This window comes from Scophthalmus maximus, chromosome 6 (assembly GCF_022379125.1).
Source record: "Scophthalmus maximus strain ysfricsl-2021 chromosome 6, ASM2237912v1, whole genome shotgun sequence".
Taxonomy (NCBI): domain Eukaryota; kingdom Metazoa; phylum Chordata; class Actinopteri; order Pleuronectiformes; family Scophthalmidae; genus Scophthalmus; species Scophthalmus maximus.
This window is the reverse complement of record NC_061520.1, coordinates 17,267,681-17,293,301: the sequence shown is the minus strand read 5'-3', so window position 1 is coordinate 17,293,301 and position 25,621 is coordinate 17,267,681. Positions and strand designations below refer to the sequence as shown.

The 25,621-nt window shown below is 43.9% G+C and overlaps 2 protein-coding genes across 14 annotated transcripts in view; both read right to left on the bottom strand.

Annotated features, from left to right (window-relative positions):
- Positions 1-771: 771 nt before the first annotated feature.
- On the bottom strand, positions 772-8,383 carry LOC118309318 (helicase SRCAP-like). Of its 2 annotated transcripts, none has more exons than XM_035631288.2 (3): positions 8,051-8,383; positions 5,391-5,632; positions 772-4,545 (listed from the first exon to the last, which is right to left on the bottom strand). In XM_035631288.2, the coding sequence occupies exons 1-3, from the start codon at positions 8,103-8,105 to the stop codon at positions 2,992-2,994; spliced, it is 1,851 nt and encodes a 616-aa protein (XP_035487181.2). In that variant the 5' UTR covers positions 8,106-8,383; the 3' UTR covers positions 772-2,991. The 2 variants fall into 2 exon arrangements, with proteins under 2 accessions (XP_035487181.2, XP_035487182.2); XM_035631289.2 differs by having other exon boundaries at positions 7,896-8,378.
- A 3,421-nt stretch (positions 8,384-11,804) lies between these two features.
- Positions 11,805-25,621, bottom strand: part of dlgap4b (discs, large (Drosophila) homolog-associated protein 4b) — a 116,840-nt gene continuing 103,023 nt past the window's right edge. For 11 of the 12 annotated variants that reach the window (XM_035631877.2, XM_035631882.2, XM_035631876.2 and 8 more), the window contains 6 exons: positions 22,155-22,594; positions 20,523-20,611; positions 19,206-19,696; positions 17,122-17,213; positions 14,225-14,395; positions 11,805-13,431 (listed from right to left, as the gene is read on the bottom strand). In XM_035631877.2, the coding sequence (XP_035487770.1) occupies positions 13,189-13,431; positions 14,225-14,395; positions 17,122-17,213; positions 19,206-19,696; positions 20,523-20,611; positions 22,155-22,594 (1,526 nt within the window). In that variant the 3' untranslated portion in view covers positions 11,805-13,188. Of the gene's footprint in view, positions 13,432-14,187; positions 14,396-17,121; positions 17,214-19,205; positions 19,697-20,522; positions 20,612-22,154; positions 22,595-25,621 lie in introns of all 12 variants that reach the window. The other variant, XM_035631887.2, reaches the window with a different exon arrangement.

Below are 25,621 nucleotides of genomic sequence, written 5' to 3'. Positions count from 1 at the left end.
TATAGATATGATAAGACTTCTTTTGTCCCACAGTGGGGAAATTTACCAGATAAAGGAGCAAAACACACGTGAAAGGAATTAAAAGACATAGGGAAGAACAAGCTCAAAAGAGAGCGAGAGCAGCTGCAACTGACTGCCACTAATATCATTTCTTGAGGGAATTTGGCAAATCAGATTCATTACATTTGTACAAGAATTGGCTCAGACCTGATTCTTATATAATTCCCCATCAGTGGAATTTGAAGTTTTAGCCTTTGTCTGTCGTATTCTGTACTTCACATTTGTGACAAGACCCTGAATAACAAAATCACCTACCTGGACAATGTCTTGAAAATATTTATTTTCTGCTAAAATCTAAGCCTTTTTTCTTAAACATTTTTCATTACTTAATTATTGTAACGTTTGGAAAAAGAACAACTCTGAGTTCCTTAAACAAATTTGGCTTTATTAGGACTGTGTGGATGTGGTTTGATCATGTTTGATTGACTGCGGCCAAACACCCCGACCGCTGCTGCTGTCATCAGATTCAAATACTGAAATCTCCTGAGTCATAGCAGGAAAAGCCCAGGTGTTAATAATAAAGTGTCCCAGCAAAGCTGCACGCATAACGACGGCAGCCGACTATGACCAGTCATAAATATCCTCAGTGGAAAAACATGGATTTAGATTAATGAGAAACGTGTGTTTTCAATCCCTTTCACATCAAGTGATGATGCAGTTCATCTAAACTTCAGCTCATTAATGCAACAAAAGTTTGTAGAGAAACGGCGCTTATGAAAAACTGAACTTTTATTCTTTGAAATGCTTATACAAAACACACATTTAAAGTTTAAGGCATATATTGCACGACTATCTTTTTATATATATATATATATATATATATATATATATAAAAAGGGGACATCATCATCATCATCATCCCTCAGTCGTATTAAGGCACAGCAGCCAGTTGGTTCAACGGTCAGTCATGATACACAACATGAACTTTGAAAAAAATCTGGCTGTGAAAAAAACTACAGTTTGAGATAAAGTTCATGCCAATACATACAAAAAAAACATGACCTTGAATATATTTACATGCACGGCTCTGATTGGAGCGTCAGTTCGGACCTAAAACCCAATACAAACCATAACTATATAAAACCTGCCTTCCTAATCTTTAGTTAGCCGTTCCCATTCCAGCATCACAACTGATTAGGTGTTGTCACAGTGGCACGATGAAGTATGAATAATAGAAATATTACCCATGTGACCTAAACCTGACATGACCTATGTAAAATTGAGGTATAAATGCACATCACGTCTAGTGAGTACCTGTAACAAAAATAGTCATAATAAAGACAATACTCCACCGACATGTACGGATGATAACTGGCAGCGAGAAAAGACATTGTGAACAAGAAGAGAAAGTTTCCATATCTGCCGTGAACACATTTGCTGGGGTCAGTGCTCAGCAGTGTTTCGACCTCACATTAGATGCTGGGTCCGTGCACATGCAAAATGTAACGGTCCGATCCGACCAGAGGCTCAGCAACTCTGGTCAACAGGAGAATTCTGCTACAGTATTTATTCACATGGGAACCCGGACTATTCCACATTATGCTACAGTTAATGGATGTACAGCTGGCCATCAGACATATGTTGTGGTTCGTGCTAAGACAGTTTCATAGAAACTACAGCTTCAGGAATGATTAGAAATTCTAAAGAACCCATTTCTAAACACAAACATGATGATGGGGGGGGGCCTCCTATGCTGTTGCACCTTCCTGGAAAAGAGACGTAAACCATATCCGCTACTTCAGTACATTTTGCTTTACTGCTATTAAGACATCCAGGTTTGACATTGACTCAATCCTACAGCGCCAGATTGAGAGGGAAAACTGTTTAATGTTTCCTCCCAATAAGAGGATCCACCACAAAAGATCAAAGATAAAAAGAAAGTGGATTGTCTCGCAGCAAGTGTAGCGTTTCATTTCAGGAGGTGTAAGAGCTCGAGGTCATCAGATCATCGAGCTGCTCACCGCTCACTAGAATTGATTTCTGTAACAGATCCAATGTGACCATCTCCCCTACATCCTATACGCCCCCCCAACAACAAGCAAGGTCACACACAAGTAACAGACATTTCAACAAATACAGAGAAAATACTGTTATTTGTTCAATTATGCTTTTGAAAATGAAATGACAAAAAAAAAATCAAGATGTTGGTGTTTGAGCACAAGTGGTTGAGATTTAATCCATGATAACCGATGAATCGCCTTGGCTACTAAAGAGAAACAGGCGACGGGGGGGGAGTCGCTAGACTTGCTGCAGTACAATCAATTTCTCTTCGGCTCATCACCAACACAAAAAAGAAAAAAGAAATGTAGTGAATTAAGAAAAGACTAAATTGGAATTGCACAACTATAGAGAGCTATGAAGATGTTGCTGTACACAGGAAAAACCCTAACGTCCTCCTTTGTGTCCTGGATGGGAATGAGTGAGAGGCGGCCGAACCATTGAGGTCAGTGCCTTTTGTACATTCAACAAAGTCCAGTACTGTTACTTAGGAGGTCAAATCTGCTGGTGCTGGTAATTACACCAATTTAAATTTTGTACAATTACGGGATATATCCCTCCTCTTTCATAAATTGGAACTTGGAAGGGGGCTTGAAAAAAATGGCATCAAAAAGTTTGCACATTACATTTGTCTGCTCTGCACTGGCGCCACGGTGTTCTTACGAGCGACGGCGTCCATTGAAAACAGCATATTAAAACAATAAAAGTCTCTAAAATACCTCTTGTCGAATACTTCACTTTGTCTCAGTTCGCACATCCAATTCATTGCTGTGTATTTTGCAGGCACAGGCTCCAAAGTCAAAAAGCACTGGTGAAGAAGATACATTCTCCTATATACAGTCTTGTCCAGGCCTCTGTTCCCCTCATATCTATATCTATATATATATATAGATATAGATATATATAAAAAAGGTTCCTGCCCAGTTGCAGCTCCTAGTTAACAGTTTCACTCACTGTGTGCAGACTGTGCTGTGGGCCCCACCCTGTGGCGATGGGGGCCTTTACCACTTGAAGAGAAGTGGCTTGCCTGGTGTCAGCATGAACCATGCTCCAAACACTGGGCGCTACCGCTGAATTCCTCTGGGTGTTACTGCTAATGCTGCTGATGCCGCTTGTGGAAGAGGGCTGAAGAGGAGGAGAGAGTTGGGAGGTGAGTCCTGCGAGAGGTGTGATCGTTGGAGAGGTGGAGGACATGGGGGCGGCGACTGGGGATGGAACGGGGACTAGAGACGACACTGGGGCTGAAACCGTTGACGGACAAGGGACAGTGACGGGGATTAAAGGGGTTTTGTGGAACGGCAGGTAAAGTGGGACTCCTCGGGGGGATGTGAGAGAGGTAATGGCTGCAGAAGGAGCTGCTGGAACGAGCGCTATAGTTGGGGATGAAGCCCGACTCGAAGCGGCGACAGGGGTGGGGCTTATGAATGGGACAAAGACCGGTGATGGCACAGAGACTGGCCTTGTAGCACTTACAGAGGGGGGCAGCAGAACGGGAGCTGAGCTTGAAGCTGGAGCCGATGTGGAAGCTGGGGTGATGGCTGGAGCAGCAGCTTCTTTCTGAGAATCCAGCTGTCCGAAGACAGAAGCTGACAGCGGCATTAAGGTTGGCAGATGGGCCGGGAGGAGCGGAGGCTGGTTTGGGCTGGAGGCTCTGGCTGTGTCCTTCTCCAAGGGGCTCCAGATGGCTTTGTTCATCGGGAGAGGAGACAGCCTCTTGGCTGAGACCAAGACAGGAGCTGGAAGTAGCGGAGGGGCTGCTGAGGACAGCTCCCCTGGAGCCTTCACCGAAGTTACAGCCGACACTGGAACTGCCATAGCCTTCTCCATCAGACTCTGTACCCTGGAGGCATCCATGACTTGTTGGCTGTCTTCTGGAGGCGGCGTGGAGCCCATGTCACTGCTGTAAGCACTGCATTGTGCTTCCACTTGTTCAGTCTTTACAGCCTCGGTTGGTTTGTCCTGACTCTCCTGGAGTCTCTTCAGGTTCTCTTGCTCTGCCGCCCTCTGCAGAGCTGCGTCGACAAGGAGCCTCAAGTCGCTGAAGTCCTGGGTGGGGAATAGCTCAGGAGGAGTGGGGGGAGGCGTGTTGAAGAGGCCACTGGTGTGACTTGCTGCCATTGATATGCTGAGACATGCTGTGTGTCCTTGCTCCTCCGCTTCCCTCAGCAAACTTTGTGTATCCAGCCTCATGAGGGCCTGGACTGATCCCTCTTTCCCCGGGAAGCCCGCTCCCATCAGAATCGCCGTTGCCGTGTTCCCAAGAAGACTGAGGTCCAGCGTGGGGCCGGAGCGGATCACAGACGGGCGCTGCTGAGATGAACCGGGGGAAGAGTTCCTTTCTGGAGAGTTTGCTCCACCTCCATTAGACGAGCCTTCATGTTTACCACCAACCTTCCGGGAGATGGTGAACTTGGTGGGGTCTTTTCCATCCTTGCGAAGCAGGTCAGGGAGGAGGCGGCGACGCGCATTGATGAACCAGTTGCAGATCTGGGAAAAGAGGGGACATTTTTTGCCATGAAAAGAACTGATTTTGAAAACAAAATGTTTCACTTTAAAAAGAAATCAAAAGAAATCAAACATCAAAGATGCACTGTTGTATTTATCTTTGAGAGCCTGCTTTAAAATGACTGCAACATTTTGATGAAAGGTTATTTCATGGTGTGACTGCTCAAATACACTGTCAATTAAGTGGATCAAAAAAACATAATTCTACCCCTGAACTAAAAATGATCGGAGGCCTTAGATTTCAATAATCACCTACAGATTTTTCTCTATCTGTCAGATGAGGCTCAACTTACTCCCTCTAGTGGTGCAGCCTCCCACACAAGAGAGAGAGACAGATGGGCAGAGATGACAGCCCTCAGAGAAAGCTGGCAATAATGAGGGCCTGAGCTCAAATATGCTGAGCCACAGAGAAGGTAGCCAAAGGCATTCCAATGAACTGACTACAAAACATGAAACTCTGCTGCTGCCTCACGCTGATCTGTGATGCTTTATATGTACTGCAGCCTGCCGGTTTGTGTTGGCACGTCTGTTGTGCGGCTAAGAGGAAATGTTTAATACTGATGCGATGAAGTGAAAAGGGGGTTAGACTGGAGAACAGTCCCCATCAACAGTACAGTGATTGTCATCAGATTACCGCTTCAAATTGACAAAGAACAAATATACAATCACACCCACAAAAATGTGTATAATTCTATAAAATCATGTAGATTCATGTATATACCTCATCAGATTGCAGAAATGGTGTGCAAGAGCACACACCAAGAGCTTTTGGAAAAGCGAAAAATAAATAAATGTAGGAAAGAGTGAATAAAAAACGCGCTCCTCACCTGCAGCACAGAGAGGTTGGTCTGGCCCGACAGACTGAGTTTCTCCTGCTCCGACGGGTAGGCGTTGAAGCGGTGCTCGTACAGCCAGCTCCGCAGAATCTGCACCGCCTCCTTCGGCAGGTTGCCCCGGCGACGGCGCTTCCCGAGGAGCCCCCTTCCTGACAGGTCGAGTGGGGAGCCGTCATCGCTGTCCGACACAGCCGAGGAGTGCTCCTGCTCGGGGCCATGCTCGTTTTCCAGGGCTGAGGGAGAGAAGATGGATTTGTCTGTCATGTTCACTGCTGCCGACTGTGTCAATTAGCAAAGTGAGGTCCCATGTCTGAAAAGTATTAAAAGTGGTGCCTTTATATAAAATATACAATTCATGTGATATATTAAAAGGTGTGGGAATGGGAGACAACGGTCCACAAATGGCTACATCCTCACCTAGGATTCTACAGGAATTGGTTTGGTATGATCCACTTTCATGCAACAATATACAGCTACATGTTTCCACAGTGGTCTGAGCCGTGTGGCACAGACTGGTCAGAAAAATAAACAGTTTGTTTGAACTGTTCTAACACTCAGTTCACAAGTGTCAGTTACTTTTAACCCCCAGTTCCAGATTCAGCTTGAGGTACACAGAGACTCCACGAACACACTGAACACGTTTAAAAACAATGGCTCAGAGGTTCCAACTTTGTTGTGCGCTGCTTTTCTATCCACGTTTTGGCCACTGGAGGGAACCTCCCCTTCAAAATGGAGCATGCCTGATCCCAGGGGTGGGCTCACAGAATGCAGTAAATGTCTTTCTCTGGAGCGGGGTGAAACCTGACCCCCAGGGCAGCGCCTGTCTTCACAAAGGAGATTGTGTGCATATCAACATCACAGTAGCCAGTGGCCCAGGAATCTATTGACCATGCAGGAGGAGGCCGTTTTCACCTCATGCCATTCGGGCTCAGGACGGCGGGAGCAGCTGACGAATCTTTTGAATTCGGCATTCCTCTACAACGAGGGACGTACGAGGCCAAGTTAGAAAAACATACAGATTCAAATTCTAATTCAGTGCATTTCTCCCCGGCTTCTACCTAAATGTACTATGTTGCACTACAGATGGCCATGTTTGGTTGGACCTTGTCATGATATCCATGCCACCATTTATAGGGCTAAAAGAACTAGGGCTGCAGCTAATGATTATATTCATAATCGATTAATCTGTCGGTTATTTTCTGGATTAAGCGATTAGTTGTTTGGTCCATAACATGTCGTAAAATGTTGAAATGTTGGGTCGCGTTTCCCAAACCCACAAGATGATGTTTTGTTTTGTCCACGCACCAAAGATATTTAGTTTACTGTCTTAGAGGAGCAAAGAAACCAGAACATGTTCACATTTAAGAAGACGGCAGATCATTTTGACTTTTACTTTCATAAAAAACTACGTGAACCGATTATCAAAATAGTTGGCGGTTGATTTCGTAATCGGTTACCTGTTGCAGCTCTGAGAGAACCCGCACTTTTTACTACAGACCAGACTCTTGATGAATCAAAGCTTCAGTGTCATTGTACAACACCAGTTGTTGATTTCTTTATGTGATTGGCCTCAAGTGTTCCTAATCATAAATTCTGGGTTAGAACCCATCGATTTGAATCTGATTTGGTTCATCTGGGTATGTTTTTGACACACAAGGCCACAAACACATCCATCTCTCCTCTGTGAGACGGTTGAGTTTGACAGACAGCTCGTGTCGTCCTCACTCCCACCAACAGCCCCTGGGTCAAGGGCCTGATGTTGAAATAGAATTCAATTCGGTCGAATGTCTTCGGTGGGATGGAAGCAGCCGCTGCAGGGGCGAAAAGAAACTGTCAAAGTCTTGGTGTTTACACACTGTTCCCTCCGACGAGAAATGTGTGCGAGCAGGAGAGGCGGACACACGCTCCCCGGGCGTACAAGTTTGAAAACTTGCCACAGTTCCAGTGTGACCGTGAGTAACATCAGTGCACATCAAACACTCAACTAAGTTCCTTCTTTTTCCCTCCTGCTCGCAGCGGAGCTCGCTGCTTTGTCCCGGCGATCACGTCACACAGCGTGGGAGATGAGGGCAGCGCACGCGGGGCCACTTCGAATAAAGCCGAGTGTTAACGTTCAAACAACGGCACATGAGCCGAGTCGAGCCGAGCCGAGCCGAGCCGAGTCGAGCCGAGCCGAGCGGTAAGAATCGGCCATCTGGAGCGCACAAAGGAGGCAGGCAGGACCGCACAGCCTCCCTCCCGCATGTCGCTCCGCCAGATGGACACCATGCCCGCCTCCGGATCACTAGGCTAGCTGTCCCTCCAGATTCAAACACAAACACACGCTGCATTGGCCCGCGACAAAGAGCCCGCATAGCAGGCGCCGCCAACGGCGGGCAGACACTTTTTACATGTGGACGGTTACCGAGCGGGACAGTGATTTAACGAAAAGAAAGAAAGAGAAGCGCGCGCTCACACACACACACACACACACACACGACGCGCGCGGACGCTCACCTCGTTTGAACGCTTTCATTCTTTGTTGGTGGCTCGCGGAGCACGCGCAGCTGTCCGAGGGGCGACGGTTGACACAACGGCACTTTTTTTCTTCGCGAGGCGCCCGAAAGGTGTTGCGCTTCTGCCCTTCCTCCTCTTCGCCGACTTTTAAATACCTCGCGTTCCTTTCTCTGCCGCACGACGAGGCTCCAGCGGACGGTCTGCTCCCATCGCACTGCTCGCTCTCCGCCGGGATAACTGTTTTCTGTTTTCGTGTCGCTGGCTCCTTCTTTCTTTTCTTTTTTTTTTCCTTCTCTACCTGCACGCAGCAGCGCCAGCGCTTTGCCAATCTTGACAGTCGCAGCTGAAATGATCCCGCCTCATCAGCGGCCGTCGGCCAATCGCGACGCGCCGCCACGACTCGCGGCCAGCTGTTGGCCAATCGCCGCGCTCCGCCAGGCGGCAGACGGAGCCCCGTCTCACGGTGACTGACGGCAGAGACGTTTCATTCAAAAGAGAATGCAGCAGCCATTGAACACAATGTTATTCTGTCGACACGGTGAAAATCGCAGTAGTTTTGAATATGTTTTGATATGAAGCATCACGGGGGCACGGTTGAAATCCAGTGTGGTCGGGTAACATCGCGTGTGCGCGAGGCAGCTGCACAGTGTGAACGAGGCTTTTACGTAACACAGAAAAATGTTCATGTTACGTAAATCACAAACGTCGAAAGCGTCGACTGGTCACCACGCTCGATCTGTGCAGGAGATCATTTCTGCCGAATGCTACTCACAGTCATTTCCGTCGTCGTGACGAACAACGACTCTACAGTTGTTTTACAGCTGTGAGGCTCTTCTGGGAATAACAATAATAAAATAAAATAATAATAATAATAATAAAAACGGTTGGATGTTTTGAATCCTCAGCAAATGAGTTTTCAAATGATGTCACTGGAGGACAGCAACATATACAAACCACAATCTGCCTATTGTGACCATTAAAATGTGGAAGAAAAGTGTATAAATATATCTATACTATGTCACTGTGGCAGTCAGAATCAAGGCAAACAGATTTGCTGGTTTTTGAATGCATATCAATATGCAGTATTGTCTCTAAGAAACAAAAAAAACCCAAGTATTATATTCAAAACAACTTGTACGAGACAGTAAGCAGAAAAACAGACAGGATGAACGTCCTTTTTTTGTTGAGAAAGTACTGTGTTCATTTTATTGAATTTTGCGTATCTGCATTATACATTTAAACAACCTTGAAATAGTATAAATAGATGTAGAGCATTGTAAAAGATGAGGATTTTCAGTCTGGTTTTGTTCTTACATACAGAAGACAAGTTTAAGAAGCACACGGGGGGAGAAAAATGCAAGATTATTAGTTTCCTCTTAATATCAAAGAGCCCCTTTTCTTAGTCAGTATTGCACATATATTTTAAATGTTACCAGAGTATAGTGACATGAATCTAGGGAAATTTCATTTTATGAACAAAACATCCACACGCTCAACTTTGCCTCAAACATTTAAATCATTTTATATACTAAACCCCACACACCCTGACATACACAGGGCCTATATAATAATATACTGTACAGATCTATTCTTTAAAATATGTGCTTGATTCATAAAATATTTGATCTAGTATGTCTACCGGCACCCTTTCTCTTTGCTACATCATATCTCTGTGATACGAGCACAACTTCTGCCCCTCACCCTTCCCCAGTTTTATGCCCGGAACAAAGCCGAGATGCTAATGAGCCTGTTGTGTTTTTGCAGGCAGTCCTTGGGACGACTGTATGGGAGGGAACTCACTGGTATCACAGCTGAGGTAAAACTCTCTTCCCCGGGAAGTGTTTGTCTTTTCGTACTGCAGTGACTTTTTCTCTGTCTTGGAATGTAAAAAAAAAAAAGTGGCAAATCCATGAAACAATCTTTACATTATGACGGCAAACTTATTTGTGGATGGAGAAATATGGGTACATCAGGGGGACATTTTTCATTTAGACAATCGCTCCCCCGCCCCCCAAATGTTTAAGGAACGATAGCATAACCCACCAACTTAACTAGAGTTCACTGTGGTTGAAGGAAGCACCTGAAGAGTGTAGCGGAGTACAAGTGAAAGCTTTACCAACATAGACCACTGCCTAAGTGAATGCTTTTGTGGAGGCTGTTTTGACTTTAAAAGGCCAAACCCATCAAACCTATATGGGGATCATTATCACCCCCAAATCAATGGCTCTACAGCAACCCCCCCTCCGATAGTGCAGCTGTTTGGATCATGGATAACCCTTCCCAGGAAATAGGCCGAGGTGTGTCCCAGTGATGTGTGTGTATTGGAGAGGAGCCTTGTTAAAATGTATGAGACGAGCTCTCTTTCATCTCTTCAGGTATGCCACTGACATCTCTTGGCATTTTACACATCCATAGTTACAGCGGGCTGCAAGAGCATCGCTTTTCAGTTTGTGACGGTCGGGTCATAGCACAGCTTTCTCTGCCTTCCTTCCCCCTCAGCGTGTTTCAGATGCCACATTGCGTTTGATCTGCGTTCCAGCCAGGCACATACCTACAGTTTTGTGCGAGGAAGGTTGACAGCAGGGTCTGGGCCTGGAAAACAATCTGCAGTCAATGGAGAATTTAAAAAAACAACAGAAAATTATATGGTTTGAATTTGGGTCCTGCATCAAACATATTCATGAAAACAAAAGGGAGTGGGTGAATATAGTCAAGAAATTTCACCGTAGTCTGTGAAATATATCGCAAATGAGCCAACTTGCTTAGACAACTATATTATCTCCACTTTGCTTTTTTTTTTAGGGAAACAACTTGTCAGACACACAAGCTTTTCCTGGCAGTCAGAAATCAAATCAAGCCTTCGGTCGAGTCACACAAAAGGCCTTCAGGTGCTAACGATACCATCCACCCCAGTCAAATGGAAGGGGGCATTGACAGCAACCAGGGAACAGGCTATTGACACCCCTGAGCCATTTTCCTTGCAGAGAGTCATCCCCAGCAGGCAAACACAACAGGCAAACAATGGCCCACCATCAAGAGAAAGCTCAGGCCAAGACAGAGAAAGAATGGCGGTCATCCGGCTTTTCCAATTCAAAGCCCCAGGCTGCATTTCTGTTCGAGTCACAGTGGGTGAGAAAGAGGCATCGCAGCAGTCAAAGCAATGGAATGACATTGTAGTCGTTTAACATAACCAATTAGGAAGAGGAGGCTTGGTTCGGTTTACCAATCCTCTCTGCTATTTGGAAGAGACAAAATGTAAGTGGAAGACGGGAAAACAACTGTGGTTGATCTAAGGCGTGTTGGGACTCTTTACGACTGGGCATGTACTTCAAAGTGTGAAAACCTAAATTGAGTTTACAGGAATATCACAAAAGCCAAAATGCCTAGTTTCAGACCTCCTGGTTTTTGGGAAGTGGCTTCAAATGAGAAAGGTTGTTCTGTAAATGTGTGGAATTCAGACTGCAAACTGGGCCAGGGTAGGGAATAATACGTTATATAAGATAAATGCCTTTTTCATTGTATGGGTATATAACAAACTGAGAATGAACCCCCGTTGCTCTTCAGAGGTCAGAAGATTTCCAAGCAGAGGAGCAATGTGGACAGAGGTCTGTCTTTCCAGCTCCGGTTGACCGTGTAGACTTCAAAACATTTGCTGAATTATTGTTACAGTACTAGTCAAGCTTCTGGGCCTGTGCATATCTAAATGTTAAACCTGTAAAACACACGGTGCTGTGGCTCCGGTCCACTCCATCTATTTTCACAGTATGCAGTTCCCACTGAGCTCCCTGCTGTTGACATTTAAATACATGAGATGAATTTGGAACAGTGAATTCATCTTTGGCTTGGGCAGTTTTCCATGGTTTAAAAAAAAAGCAAGCAGCATTCAATAAATGATGAAAACACAAGGACTAATGTATGGAATGCTTTAATTAAATATTTTTCTTTGAATAAAAAAAAGTGCAGATACTTTGGACGATGTTCAAGGGAGGGGGAAACAATAGTGGCTAAACTAAAGACTAAGACTGATTTTGTCAAGTGATGGTGGCAAAACAAATCATAAATGCTTTTGAACCAAAGAATAAAAAAACCCTGGTAAGACACATGTCCTAATGTGTCCCCACAAACAATAACAGTACTTTCCTGCACACTCAGCCTGCAGCGTTAATGCAATAAAAGCCCTAGATTGATATGAGACGTACGAGTTGAATTGCTAAGTGAGGTTAATAAAAGCACTTAATGAAGCCTCAGACAGACTGAAATATCCACGCATCTGCAGTAACAGCACAGACATGAACTTAATGGAACAGAGAGAAGCAAAAGAAACTTAATATTTTCCCTACAAAAGAAAATATTCAGTTTTAACATCAGCCACCGTCATTCTGGCAGAAACTGAGATCCTCATGCTTGGTCATTGTTAAAAATGGGATGTGCTCTCATTCTAAACTATAAAGAAACTATGCTTTACATATTCTCAACAGTGTTTAAAATCTTTTGACACAAAAAAACAAACATTTTTGAAGAACATACAGAAGAGTTAATTGCTAGGAACCATAAGAGTATCTCCTCAAACCTGACTTTCAATTTCATTGATACCAAAAATATTCACAATAACCTGATCTAATTGGATTTTTATACAAAACAGGGGGACGAGTAAAGCAAACAAATAAATACAAGGAAGACGTACATAAGTGTGAGTTTGTAGTGTGGTGCAGTGGACGTCAGTGTGAGCAGTGTGTGTGATGGCCACAAGGCGGTGCTGTGCAAAGCTACAAGATGGCCAATGATCTGGGAAGAGAGGACAAGGATGGGTCAACTTCTCGTCTTCTGTCCACTTAATAGATCTTATAGCCAAGAAAGAGGAACGTTTAAAACAGTCTTCGTGTGGATAATTTAGGGTATGATCATCGTAATTACCTTCATTAACAATTTTATGATATCAAGAGTAGTAACAAGAAATTACAAAGTTCGTCGACTAAGTTTTTACTGGCAGCCTCAAATGACAAGTCTCCTGCTTTATAGTCTGTCAAGTCCACGAGTTAAATGTCTTGTTAGTTGATAGTGTATGATGCCACCAGGACCAGCCTATAACTATTTGAATGTGGCACAAAATGCCCAAATTGACCCCCACCACTCGTCTCTGGGAATCTGATCTCTCCTCCCCCCACCTCCATCCAGGTTTACTCTGAGTAGCTCATTTGCATTGCAAAAGTTCTCCTCTACTTTTTGCAGGTATTTCAGCGACACTCATCTATCCTTTGATCCGACCCTACATCCTTCTCAGTCAGCGTCTCTCTCAGAGGCGAGTCTGGGCCTCGGGGACGTATATTTCAATGCTGTCTGCGCTCTCTGTGGCTGAGTTCTGCCGAAATGAAGCCGCCTTCTTGGCAGCCAGCAGACGCTTGCGAGCCTCCTGTCTCTGCTTCTCTGCCGAGGCCGAAGAAGAAGTGGAGGAAGAGTCGGCACTCTTCTCACGGCCCAGCGACGGTCGTCCCTTACCGGGCTTCTTTGATGCTGGAGGGGTCACCTTCTCCTCGTCCTGTAGTTTGGAAGCGATGACACGTGGCAGACAGAAGAGGACAGGGGGAGAGAGTATAGTGCAAAGGGAGGAGAAAGGAGAAAAGACAGATGTGAAGACAATGAGAAGGTACCAAGGAAACTGTCTTTGACAGGTTCTATTTGTTAGGGCAGGTTTTGCAGACAAGACTTTTGACAAAGACGTTATGCCAATGCTCATTGTTTTTGTTAAAGCTTTTTGTAAAAGGTTACACGGAAAAACACAGAGCGTTGTTAAAAAAAAGGCAAAAATCGAGAAAAACAGTTAATTGAATGACAAATTTCAAAAATGGAAACATGAAATGATGGGCACATGAAAGCAAAGTCAAAGGATCACAAGACACAGTCAATGCGCACTTCATCACCAAGGCAGACAGACAGTAACCAACCAATACACAAAACACCAGCATAGCACATTTACACAGAACTGGAGCAAAAGCAAGACTGCAGTCTGTCACACAGGCCAGTGCATCTCAGCCATGCTCCACAGTGACACAGCAGCAAGAGACACATGCATGCTCAAAGCGGGGCACCGATGACAGCCCTCTTTGAGATAAAGATTCCCATGCATGCCTAAAGGGATCTCTCTTGCCCCTTTGTGCTGGACAGGGAGGCCCTGTTAGAGTTCCTCCCACGCAGGGACGAGAACAGGTAGTTGAAGAGGGAGGGGGGTAAAAAAGAGTGGGAGCAATGGCGGTGGTGGTGGGAGGAGAGAGGCCGGTTTCGGCGGCTTTCCTACCCCAGCCAGGGCACTGGGCAGCAGGGATGGGAAGTACCTTCCGCTCAGGGGGCGACTGGGCAGCCGCCGACGGCGCGAGCTGCCAGTCATTGGACTTGAGGTGGTAAAGCTCGTCGAACTTGAGGCTGATGTCCTCGATGGAGAGCTGCAGCAGGTCCCAGAAACCAGCCAGGTCTTGGGCTGTCGTTCGTGGATTGGCATTCACATTCTGACCAAAAGAGGAAGAGAGGGATGGAAATTAAATGGACAATGTATGAATTATGATGAATGAGGACATGGTGCATGTTGTAGTGTAGATTATGTGAAATATATAAAAAAGTAAAAAGCATTAGAGCGTCGGGTACATTGCTAAAATTTGATAGAAAAATACACATACATAAACATTTAATCAGCTTCGATTTGTTGGGTTCGTGTAGGTTTTGTTTGGCATCACAACCAGCTGTGAATCAACTAGTCAGAACCTATTACCCCATCAAGTCGGTCTCACTTCTTGTTCTGGGGCTACTTCCTGTTTTTTGTTTGTCTTTCAGTGTCCTGGTGTGAAGACGACATTCAAAGCTCAGCAAATTGAGCTTTGGTTTCTGACAAATCAGATGTTAAATGGGTCTTTGGCCCTGAAATGGCAGGGGGAAAAAATGCGTGTGCCTACTTTCAACGCAACCATGGTAGTTGGCAGCAGAGATGGATCAGGTGCGAAATACGAAACAAATCGGAAGAAAAAGAACTGACCCAATATACGAAAGCTGGCTAAACTTTGAGAAGATTTGGCAAGTAAGAACTAGGATAATCCGTAAAAAGACATTGTCCTAGATGTGTCAATAATGTGAGAGTCGGGGCAGTGGGTGGGGAATCTGGGTCAGTCCATGTGGGTTCGCACCACCACCACCACCACCACCACCACCAATTACAGTTTTTGATCCTGCTTATTTAAAAATTGTATGATTTCTTATTTTCACGTTCGTTCTGTTAATGTAACTACAGGAGATGATGTGTGAAATGAAGAGGCTGTTGTAGTGTTGTTCACCTCAGATGGAGCCACTGCAGGGAGAAAAGGCAAAGTGCAGAAGCTGCTGACTGACGGAGTAGACTGTGTGACCAGTGCTGTTTGTCTGTTTTAAATGACCATGAAACGCACCATTTTCATGTAATTATAACTAAAACAACAGTGGGATCGTTTGTGTTGTTTACCAAACGGTGGATCTTGTCCAAGAACTTGTGCACTTTTGAATTGTTCTGGTGCAATGTTGATGTCATGCCCTTTACAAGTTACTCTTTTTGCTAAAGTGGCCGCCGTTATTGACTGTTAATTGTGGACAGTTGATTATGGCATAGCAGCGTACACAAATGCTGCTCTTTTCACATTCACCACTAGAGGGAGCCGCGTTACAGCATAATGAGTCAAACTCTAACTCTAAAAAAAAGAAAGGATCGCTAAAGGCTTTTATCCTTCTCAATAACAGAAATTCTGAGAATAAGACACTATAAAAGCTTCCTCACTTCCAAGTTGAAGAAGCCCAAAACAAGCAGACAGATCCTGCTGTGACATCTTCTCTTCTGGCACAGCCACGGTGTGTAACACTACAGGCAGACTGTTTGTGTAGTCTCCACTCTGTTCTTCATATTTAAGCAGCTGCACTCACTGCTCTGATCTATGTCCAGACATTTTGGGAAAACCACGTGTGTGCAATGTCTCATGCTAAGTGACTGGTGAAGATCAGTGAACAGTAGAGCAATTATTGCTGAGCATTACATTCCTAACTTAGTAGATGTACAGCTGAGGATATGCTCAGTGGGTTTTTTTTGGAGCTACCCACTTTGCATCATGTCCAACATATTGATACAACATGTTTAGTGATTGCAAAGTGAGTGAAAGACTCAAATATGAAACATTCATTGTTGATTTCCTTAGATAATAAGGCAAAGAACATTTTTTCACGCTGCAACCTCTGCTGCCTAAAGAGGACAGTAATAATGACAGAATTTAGCAGTGGCTGAAAGAAGACGTGGCCTTGAAATGTGTGGTTTCTTTTCTTCTGAACCCTCTTGTGATGTGTCCTGTGGGTCTCAGCCTGATGGGACTAAAGAAAGTATCAGGCTTCAAGTCTGGAATGGACCACTTTGTTACGTGGGGCTTTGGCCTTGGGCTGGGTTTGGTTCATTTCAAATATAAACCATGTTGAAATGATTCTTTCCACAATGAAGCCTTTTTAAAAACTTCATGACCTTGTACAGTATTATGCTCAATTGTTACATCAACTGTTTTGCCTGTGCTGAATTGGATTTAGATTGATTCAGCCAAGCTGGAAAAGAGTTCAGGTTCATCTGATCAATATTTGAGAATTGAAACATCATATCCACTCACACTTAGAGCAGGCAATGTATTTATTATGTTTTCACTCTGTTTGTCAGCAGGATGATGAAAAAACCACAGAACAGATTTCCATGTAATTTGGAGGAAGGCTGGGACACGGGCCAAGAAAGAACCCACTAAATGTAGCTGTGGATCCTAACAAAGGGCCAGATCCACAAATTTTAAAACCACTTTCTTTAACATTGCGAGACATTCCAATTCCCTAGGAAATAATGTATGAATCTTGATGCTTGAGTTTTGTGGTGTCTAGTAATTGGCTGAAATTTGTATAATGCCATTTCCAGCAAAACACGTCACAAATGGCTTAATGGCTTATCAAAAGCTCCCTGTATTTTGTACTGGTGTGCCTCCATCCCCTTTTCTGTAGACGCAACATGTTGTGTATCATGGCAGATTAGTCACTTTCATCTGTGTGAAAGCCTCCATGTGTACAAAGGAAAGAATATCTCGGAGGAGAGAGAATTGCCAAAAAATCACCACAGGTTTGGTTCATTATTGTATTGGATGTGTTTCATGCCTGTGCAGACCTGCAGAGGACGTGAAACAGAAAGGATCATACACACCAGGTTTTGTTCACACAGTCCCCGGAACTGCTGGAACTTCTGGGATATTAGGAGCTGGGCACTTCCTACTGCACTGCGAACCTTCCCCAGCACTGAAGAGACATAACACAAAAACGAAAAATCAACACATACATTTGTCACAATTATGACATGTTTGTTTATCTCAAACACATCCTGTTATCCCTGCTATGGGCGACACACAAACCCAGTGCAGTTCTGCTTTGAGATAGAAAACATGGCAGTAAGTACACTCCAAGACCTGCCCATACTAAAAAGTACAACAGCTGCCTAGACTATACCAGGTTTAATAATGCTTACTGCAGGTGTCTGGGCATAAAAGTGTGTTTGGCAGTGCCTCTGTGTGGTGGCATGGAGATGATTACAGTGCAATGGACAAGGTTCTCCACCTCAAAGGCATATATTAGCTTAAATGGATACTCGAGGCTCCTGCCGTCACTATGTGTTCACTTTGTTAGTCTGTTGCTGTGGCATCAGATTCAAATCTAAGTAAAGTAAAAATGTCAGAAACTCGCATTCATTTTTATTTTACTTTTTTAGAAAATAGGACAAAATGTATAAACAGACGTACACTGGGCGTTGTTGACACACTGATCCAGCACTTCTGATAACAACTGAGCATCCAAAGCCGTCCTACTGTTTGTTTGTGTACAGTGCGGATTTGTGTGTGTGTGTGTGTGTGTGTGTGTGTTCACTGCTGTATGCCCTGTCAGACTGATGTTGCCGCAATAATCTAATCTGGAGGTTTAATCAGTTCCAGAGTAGATTTGTGTAATTCTGTGGATTACAGGCCTGCTTGTGTGTGCTAACCCCAAGTATTACCGCCTCATCTCCTCCATGCTGTGTATGTCTGAGGCAGAACCTTATAGGGAAGCTCTAAACCATGTGCTGAGGTCAGACAGTGTCAGACCTCTGGGGGGAGGCTCAAGATGCTGGGTTCATTCAGAGGTTCTCCACATGTTTGAGTGATGGGGAATCTATTTGGTAACCCAAAAATAAAACCTTTAAATATAATAAATTAAGTGACCTGTTAAAAAAGCAGAGTCTGCTCCCATTGAAACTTGTGAGCTCCTCCAGTTGGCAATTCAATTTGGAAGCAATTTACCCAAAAGACGAGGGGTCGTATTCACAACCGTTCTGAGAAAACCCCTGTAGAAAGCTCCTAACTAAGACTGATCTAGAGTTACTGCCGCACGGCTGTGTGCCTCCGCCAGCCTGTCAAACTCCAGCACATTACGGTGTCACATTGAAGTTGACCCTTGACCTTTTGTATATAAAATGTCAGTACTTAAAAAGTTGTCCCATTAGGCATTTATGTGTGAAATTATGTGCCAAAATTAGTGTGCAAATTCTTGAGGTCAAACATGGGCTCTGTGCGGTCATAATGACCTTGACGTTTGACCACCAAAATCTAATCAATCCATCTTTGAGTGTAAGTGAACAGGTGTGCCACATTTGAGGAAAATGTTGGTGTGCTGCAAAAGATGGACTGACAACCTGAAAACATAATGCCTCCGACTGTGACTGTCACAGTAGTGGAGTTGGCTGACATGTAAAACTACCATTGACCAGCGAACAGTAATGTGAGCGAATGAAAGAACCACAGAACCCAACTGAGCAGATGACAAATTAATAATGGCTCAATCATTTGACGAGCTTCGAACCAGTAGTAGGAAGTTCAGCTCTGGTGTTACAGTGTGGGCCAAGACAGCGCAGCTGATTAACGCCTCACTCCCTCTGGTGGTGCTCACAATAGTGAGGAGTGTGGGGGTGTTATGTGTTGCAGGGAGAAAGTGAGAGGGAATATTGCGGCACCAAAATTGTGATTCTTCACGCAAATGTGCTACACCACCTATTTAAACCCGCTGGCAAATCTTGAATAACTCAACGTATGTTCTCCTCTGCTTAAGAAACAATTTCTCTACTCGCTCCTCTGAACATTTTTTCACCTTGCGAGCTCCCTTAAAGGCTGCGGTGCTTTGTGAATTACTTATTTTTTTCCTTTGTACTAGGAAGCTTTATGAATACTGCTCCCAGAGTTGTAGAGAGTACCCCGCCAGCCTTACCCTCCTCTGAGAGCTGGTTGTCTTTGGTCTCCTGCTCCATCTGCTGGCACCAGCCTTCCATGCGTCCGGTCTCCGCCTGCAGCAGCTTGAGGAACCAGTGGCCGTCTCTCCGACACAGTGCCCCCCCCCCTCCGCTCTGGGGTACACTGCTGTTACTACCATTCCCACTCTCCAGCCAGGGGTCTGGAGGTGGCAGAGATGAGGGGTCGAGCGCCGGGTCCAGACTTTCTGAAAAGGAGGAGGAGCTACTTCGTGTGGTTGAGCGCTTGAGGATTTGCCTGGGTGGTGGTGGTGAGGAGGTGGTGTCACCAGTAGTGTCCCCATTGTCTAAAGAGTCCTGTCCAGGTGGGGAGCTCATGGATTGGCTTGCACTATTGATCATGATTTTCTTTTCTGTGGGTTTGGTATTGTTGAAATGGGAGATAACAGGGATGTCCTGTGTGCCTGAGCCGGTTTCTTGTTTTGCGGCCATGCTACTGGAGCGTCCGATCCTGAAACACATAGGACGAGACTCACTGTTACAAATTGGCTTGTCAAAACAACAATTTTAATATGTGTCAATCCATTAAGACCAATTCCCTTCTGCTGGTCAACAGAGGAATACATAAACAGGATCAGTCAGAGACTGGGCTTGATACACATAAGGCATCAACTGATCTCTTATCACCGGATATCTCCCTTTTTCTTTTTATATGGCAAATGGATAAACATTTATCAATATTTCAATTTCCTGTTATTACTGCAGAATTTATTGTGTTTAATAAGTGTTGATTCAGTCAGATAATGAATCATAATGAGGGCTAGACTGAAAAATAATAACCAATATCGAGGGATGATAAGGTACAGGATATGTTATTTTATGGTAAATAAGGGATTACCAAACAGCACAAATGTGTGTACAACATCAAAAATGTAGGAAAGACAATGTTTGGTAATGTTCAAATAAAATGAGGTTATGTATGAAACTCCAAATACAAAAGTGGAAAAGTGGGCAAAAGTGGGAAAATACAAGAGGAAGACATCCCATAACTTCCTGGCATTCAAAACATCACAAGCACAGAATGTAAACTACACAGCAACACCCAAGAAGTGGGTCACAAATATACAGTAAGAGACCAGTTTAGATAGTTCATGCCAGGAATCTGCTTCCACAAAAACAACACAACACACACAGGGATGGTTTTCAGACACAAAGGATGACATTCACATTGCTTTCACAGCTATATAGCTCCTGCAAAGGGAAACAATAGTCAGAGCAGTGTGTGTGGCTATAATGTAAATTCCTCACGTTGTTACAAGGACAGGAAGAGGACTTACTGCCAACCGTCCTCCACCTGTACTCCGATTGACTGAAATTTGGCCAGTGGTGGGGTCTCCTCTCGTGGAACTTCCTGAATACAGTCAACCTTGGAACAAATAAATAGTGATATGGAAAAAAGTATTATCACTACCTGGTCAAAGCTATGAACATTAACTCAGAAATAAAAAATTGCCATTGGCATAATTCTATCTCATAGATCCAATGACTTAAGGTTACCACGAGTGCAGTTGTGCAGGGTTTTTAATTTTCCCAAGTGACAAACCAAAACATCAGAACCAGAATTAGCGTCTCACGGTTGAATTCATCCACCAACCAGTCAAACTGCAGTTTACATCCATGTCTGTCCAAGTTGACATATGTTTTTTTAATGTGTTATTTAGTCAAACATGTAAATGTGCAGGCTAGTTTTCATCTGTAGTCCTTGGCAGGTTAATGGAAAAAAATAAATAAATAACATATAGACACGTGAATAAAAAATACAGAGGCACGTACACAGACACTTAAAACAAACAAATAAATAATAAATACATTAGAGCCCGACCAATATATCTGTTGGCCAATAATATCGGCCGATATATGCCTTTCACAGATATATCGGTATCAGCGGTTAGGTTTACCAATATGGCAGTAATATACCTCATATATAAATAAATATATGCTATAATATCTGATCTACATCGGTATCAGAATTCTAATTGACTCCCTAATATCGATATCGGCCTCCAAAAATCCATATCAGTTGGGCTCTAAACTGTATGACATATGAAAACACGGATTAAGGCACATAGCACATGGAAGGGGCAAAAGCACAAATGATTTATAAAGAATATGGAGACAAAGGCGAGTCAAGCAAAAGCACATGAATGAGCACAAAAACAATTAGTGAGACAGAAAAAAAAAAAAATTGGTAAAACAACATAACCTAACCACTACTCCAGATGATGACGTGTTGACTATAATCTTTTAATTACTTTAATAAAAAGGTATTAAGTGCATTTAATCACAATTAGTGGACAAATGCTTGAATTATGGCCAAAGACATTGGTCACAGTGACCTCAACCTTTGGACCACCAAATTCTTATCAGTTCATCCTTGAGTCCAATAGAAAGTTTGTCCCAAATTTGAATATATTCTAAAAAGAAAAAAATATGTTGGATGAATGGACCAATGGACAACCCAAACCCATGACTCATGCCACAGCTGTAGTAGCTGACAGTGAGGAAAATTCATATAATTTTGAGATGGTTTTCAAATAAATGTCACGGTTTAATGGTCACCCCGCCTGAGTTATGTTTATGTGCAGGGTTGGAAAATGGAGAATAAATAAATACTAACAAAAGCCTTCTCTCCCGTCTGTACTGCAGTATATCTCCAGCTCTAATGATAGAGGGAGGATCACCCTTATAAAACCTTTAGCTTGCAAGAACAGTTTTGGGCTTTAAGTGACACACACAAACATGGCGACACACCAGAGGGTGTCTGTTAAAAAGGATCTTTTTCCTGGAATGAAACTCAACACTTACCAAGGCACTACACTGACAGTGTTAGTATGCTTTCATACTGTAGGTTGTGAGAGCACTGACACAACTGTACCAGCCCTGGATGGTACAAAAGTTCCACTGCCTACCTGTATGCCAATGGAGGACAGTTTCCGTCTGGGTACTGGGGCTACTAGGGGTTCCTCTGCCACAAGATTCGCTTTATTAAATCCTGATTTCAGGGATTCATGCTGGACTACTGAGTCACTTGTCTCGGTGGAAGCATTGGCGGTGGTGGGGGCAATTGGCTCTCTCGGGATGGCGATAGGAGTGGGGATGATGTGCGGAGGGCGGGGAATCCCCCGGGCCAGGCTGTTGGCACGGGTGCTATTGAGGCTGTCAGAGGAGTTGCTGTGAGCGTGACTGGACTGGCTGTTGACCTCCGACCTCCGGTCCTGCTGGTCCAGGTAGTTGTCCTGGGCCGACTCTGTGCTGCTCTGTACCGTCACAGAGATGTAGGGCTTGGAGGTCGTGCGGGGAGGCACTGGTGGAGGAGCAATCTTCTTACAGGTGGTTATGCATGAAGAAACTGAGGGAGAGAAGAGGTTCGGGGGTAAAGAAGAAGAAACAGACATGAGAAAAACTATTACAAATGACAGGAGAAAAGATGTTTGCAAGTCTTTGAGGCGCAGTCAGGTCCAGGCAGAATGAATTCAAGAAAAGACAGAACCACATGCTGAAGTCTCCTGTTGGACTGGTCAATTGGCTGATCAATATGCTCCTCCTGGTGTGACTTTCATTTTGAGAAAAGCTCTTCATCAATGGCCTTCCGGCAGCATGCAGGAGGCAGGATATGGAGATAATTCTGCTGCACAAAGCACTGTTTATGTTTACAGAGATTTTCCAGATTCTTTCAGAGATTTTGCTGCATTGTCACATGGGCTCACTCGCTGACATTTTCCTGGAAATTTGACCAAGGCCCTGCCATGAAATGAGCAACATTGTGTTCTCACATACTGCTACCTCCAAAAAAGTTTAGGAAAATGTTTGGACTTCAGTGCATGTCTGAAAGCATTTTGTTCTGTGCTCTTCATACTGTACATAAATACGCAAGGACACTGTTGCGTGAAAGCTGGAACGCCAGTGAATCAGAGGCATAGAGCAGAAAATCAAATCAAAGAGCACTGATCAAATATACCCTTGCTCACAGGTGACTAATGAGATCCCACACGAAACCTCGATCACGAGACAGGTGATAAAAACCAGTAAGTCAATTAGCTGAAAATCTGACTCTGAAGACCAAACATGGTAAAGCAGTTGAAGAAGGACATACATCTGCACCTCTCCCTAATGTCAGACCAAATATGCCCTTCAGCTAAAATGGACATAAGAGAGAGGGACAGCACATTGAGAAAGAGAATGAGTCAAATGAGAAGATATTTCTGTTATGCACTTCATAATAAACACCTTCCATTCTCTTCCACTGTGATTTAGTGGCTGTTGTTTAAGTAGCTCAGTGAGCTAAAGAGGAAAGAGTCTGACAGTGATACCGAAAACTCAAAGGACTCAAAGAACTGGCCAAAATTCAAAAGCCAGTGGACACAAAATACTAAGCTTTATTAGTGTTGGACTATTATACACTGCTTAGGCCCTGGGTCACATGGCAGCATATATACAGGGTTAAAAATCTAAAGCTGAGCTTAGAGTGGAAACTTTATGTGGGCTTACATGAAATCCACACAGCATGTGTCCAGCACGCAACATAAAATGCAGATCTTATTGTTTTAAGTTTTTTCAGGCAACAATCTGCGCTCATTGCTCTGCCTTGTGCTTGTCCGACCGCCAGTGCAGCCACTCATTCACCTTGCTCATCCATCAACCAAATCAGCAGTCTGTGATGAGGTCAACAGATATTGTCCCATACAAACTGAACTGTGTCAGTGAGAACGGAGACAAACGTCCCATCTGTGGAGGAGGAATTCCCCCAGTGACGTACACAGTCAATCAGAAGAGATCAAGTTCATGGGCTGCACAGAAAAAAAACTGCTCACAGTCATGCCAAGTGTGTATAGTTGAGACATGAATGACACATTGTATAGATTTCATTCAGACAAAAAGCTAATTGAAAAAGTCAACACTCGTTAAATGCATATCGATCACACAGACAGACAAATGGGCTTCTATTACTGCCTACAGGAACAATTCAAAGAGTCTCTGATGAGACCAAAGAAATCCCTCCATGCTACATACACAGTAAATGCAGAGTGTGATGCCGGACCACGATAACCTATAATCTAAACGGGGCATGTATTATTATGAACCCCGTGGTTTCTATATAATCTCTCCAACAGATGCTTTATTTCACACCACATTGGAAAAACAGTGGAAAGCTTGTGAAATCCACAAAAGCTTTCCACTGCACTACTTTTTTTTTTTTAGAAGAGTTAATACAGGGAAAGTAACAGAGGGGAATAAAGTTTTTAAGAATAAAAGCAGTTTGGACTGCCCAAACTTCCATAGCTGGATATGGACCAAGCTGTTTTAAGAATAAATGTTAACACCATGTCCTTTCGACTTAAAAACCTGATATAAAATAGATGTAACACTCACATATTTGCTGACATTGGCATTTATTCCGAGGCCTAAATAACAAGTTCAAGGGAAAGGTCACAGTTCATCAGATGATGGATATTAGGGTTAATCAAATACTTCCCCAATGAAATTAGATGGTTTGTGCCTGATGTCACTCATATACAAAACCCCAATCTGTTTAGAAGTCACATATGTAGAAGGACAAATTGATTTTAATGTGGTATTGTAAATATTTTAATATTGTGTATTCCACTGATTCTGGTAAATGGGCCAATACCTTGCTGAAAAGCTCAAAGTGCACAAGCCTGCACAGACACAATACATAATTAAAGTCAAGGATCAAGGATTTAAAAAAAGCCCTGAAGCAAACATGTGAGCTGCTGAGAAAACAATAAAACAAAAGGCTTGTTGTTCACTGTAATCCAGTTCTTAGCAATCTCACCTAACACAAAACTCATATGACCTCATTCCATCAGATTGAACTGTGAGTCGAGTTGACAAACTCCTGTCAGTCAGCCTCTTCAGAGACTTGTTCCAGCCTGAACTACTTTACCATAACTGGCTCCAAGGTCCTACTGGTCCTCCCGTCAGAGCTTCATTATGAGTAACTAAGTACTTCTCCTACACTTTGAACCAGACTTTATCCTGGACAGAGCCATTAACTCAGATGTGTAAGTGCTCACCCAAGTCCCAGCTATCGATCTTATCAGCAAACTGATCCGATGCATTGAAGGTCACATTCCAGTGAAGCCAGAACATTGACATCCTCGGTACGCAACAGGTTTGACACACGCCAGACCTTGGCTGTGTCTTTGTATCTTAGAAATGTCACAAAAAGTTGACTTGATGCATGAACACACACCCTGTCGGGCTTTCTCAGGCTCTTGTTCATGACTGAGGGGAGGATGGAGATGGACTGGCAGATTGGTGTGGCTTCAGCAGTATTACAGACGTTACCAAACTGTTGTGGTGAAGAGGTAGCTGACCCGGAAGGCCAAGCTTTCCATTAACCAGTCAATCTACT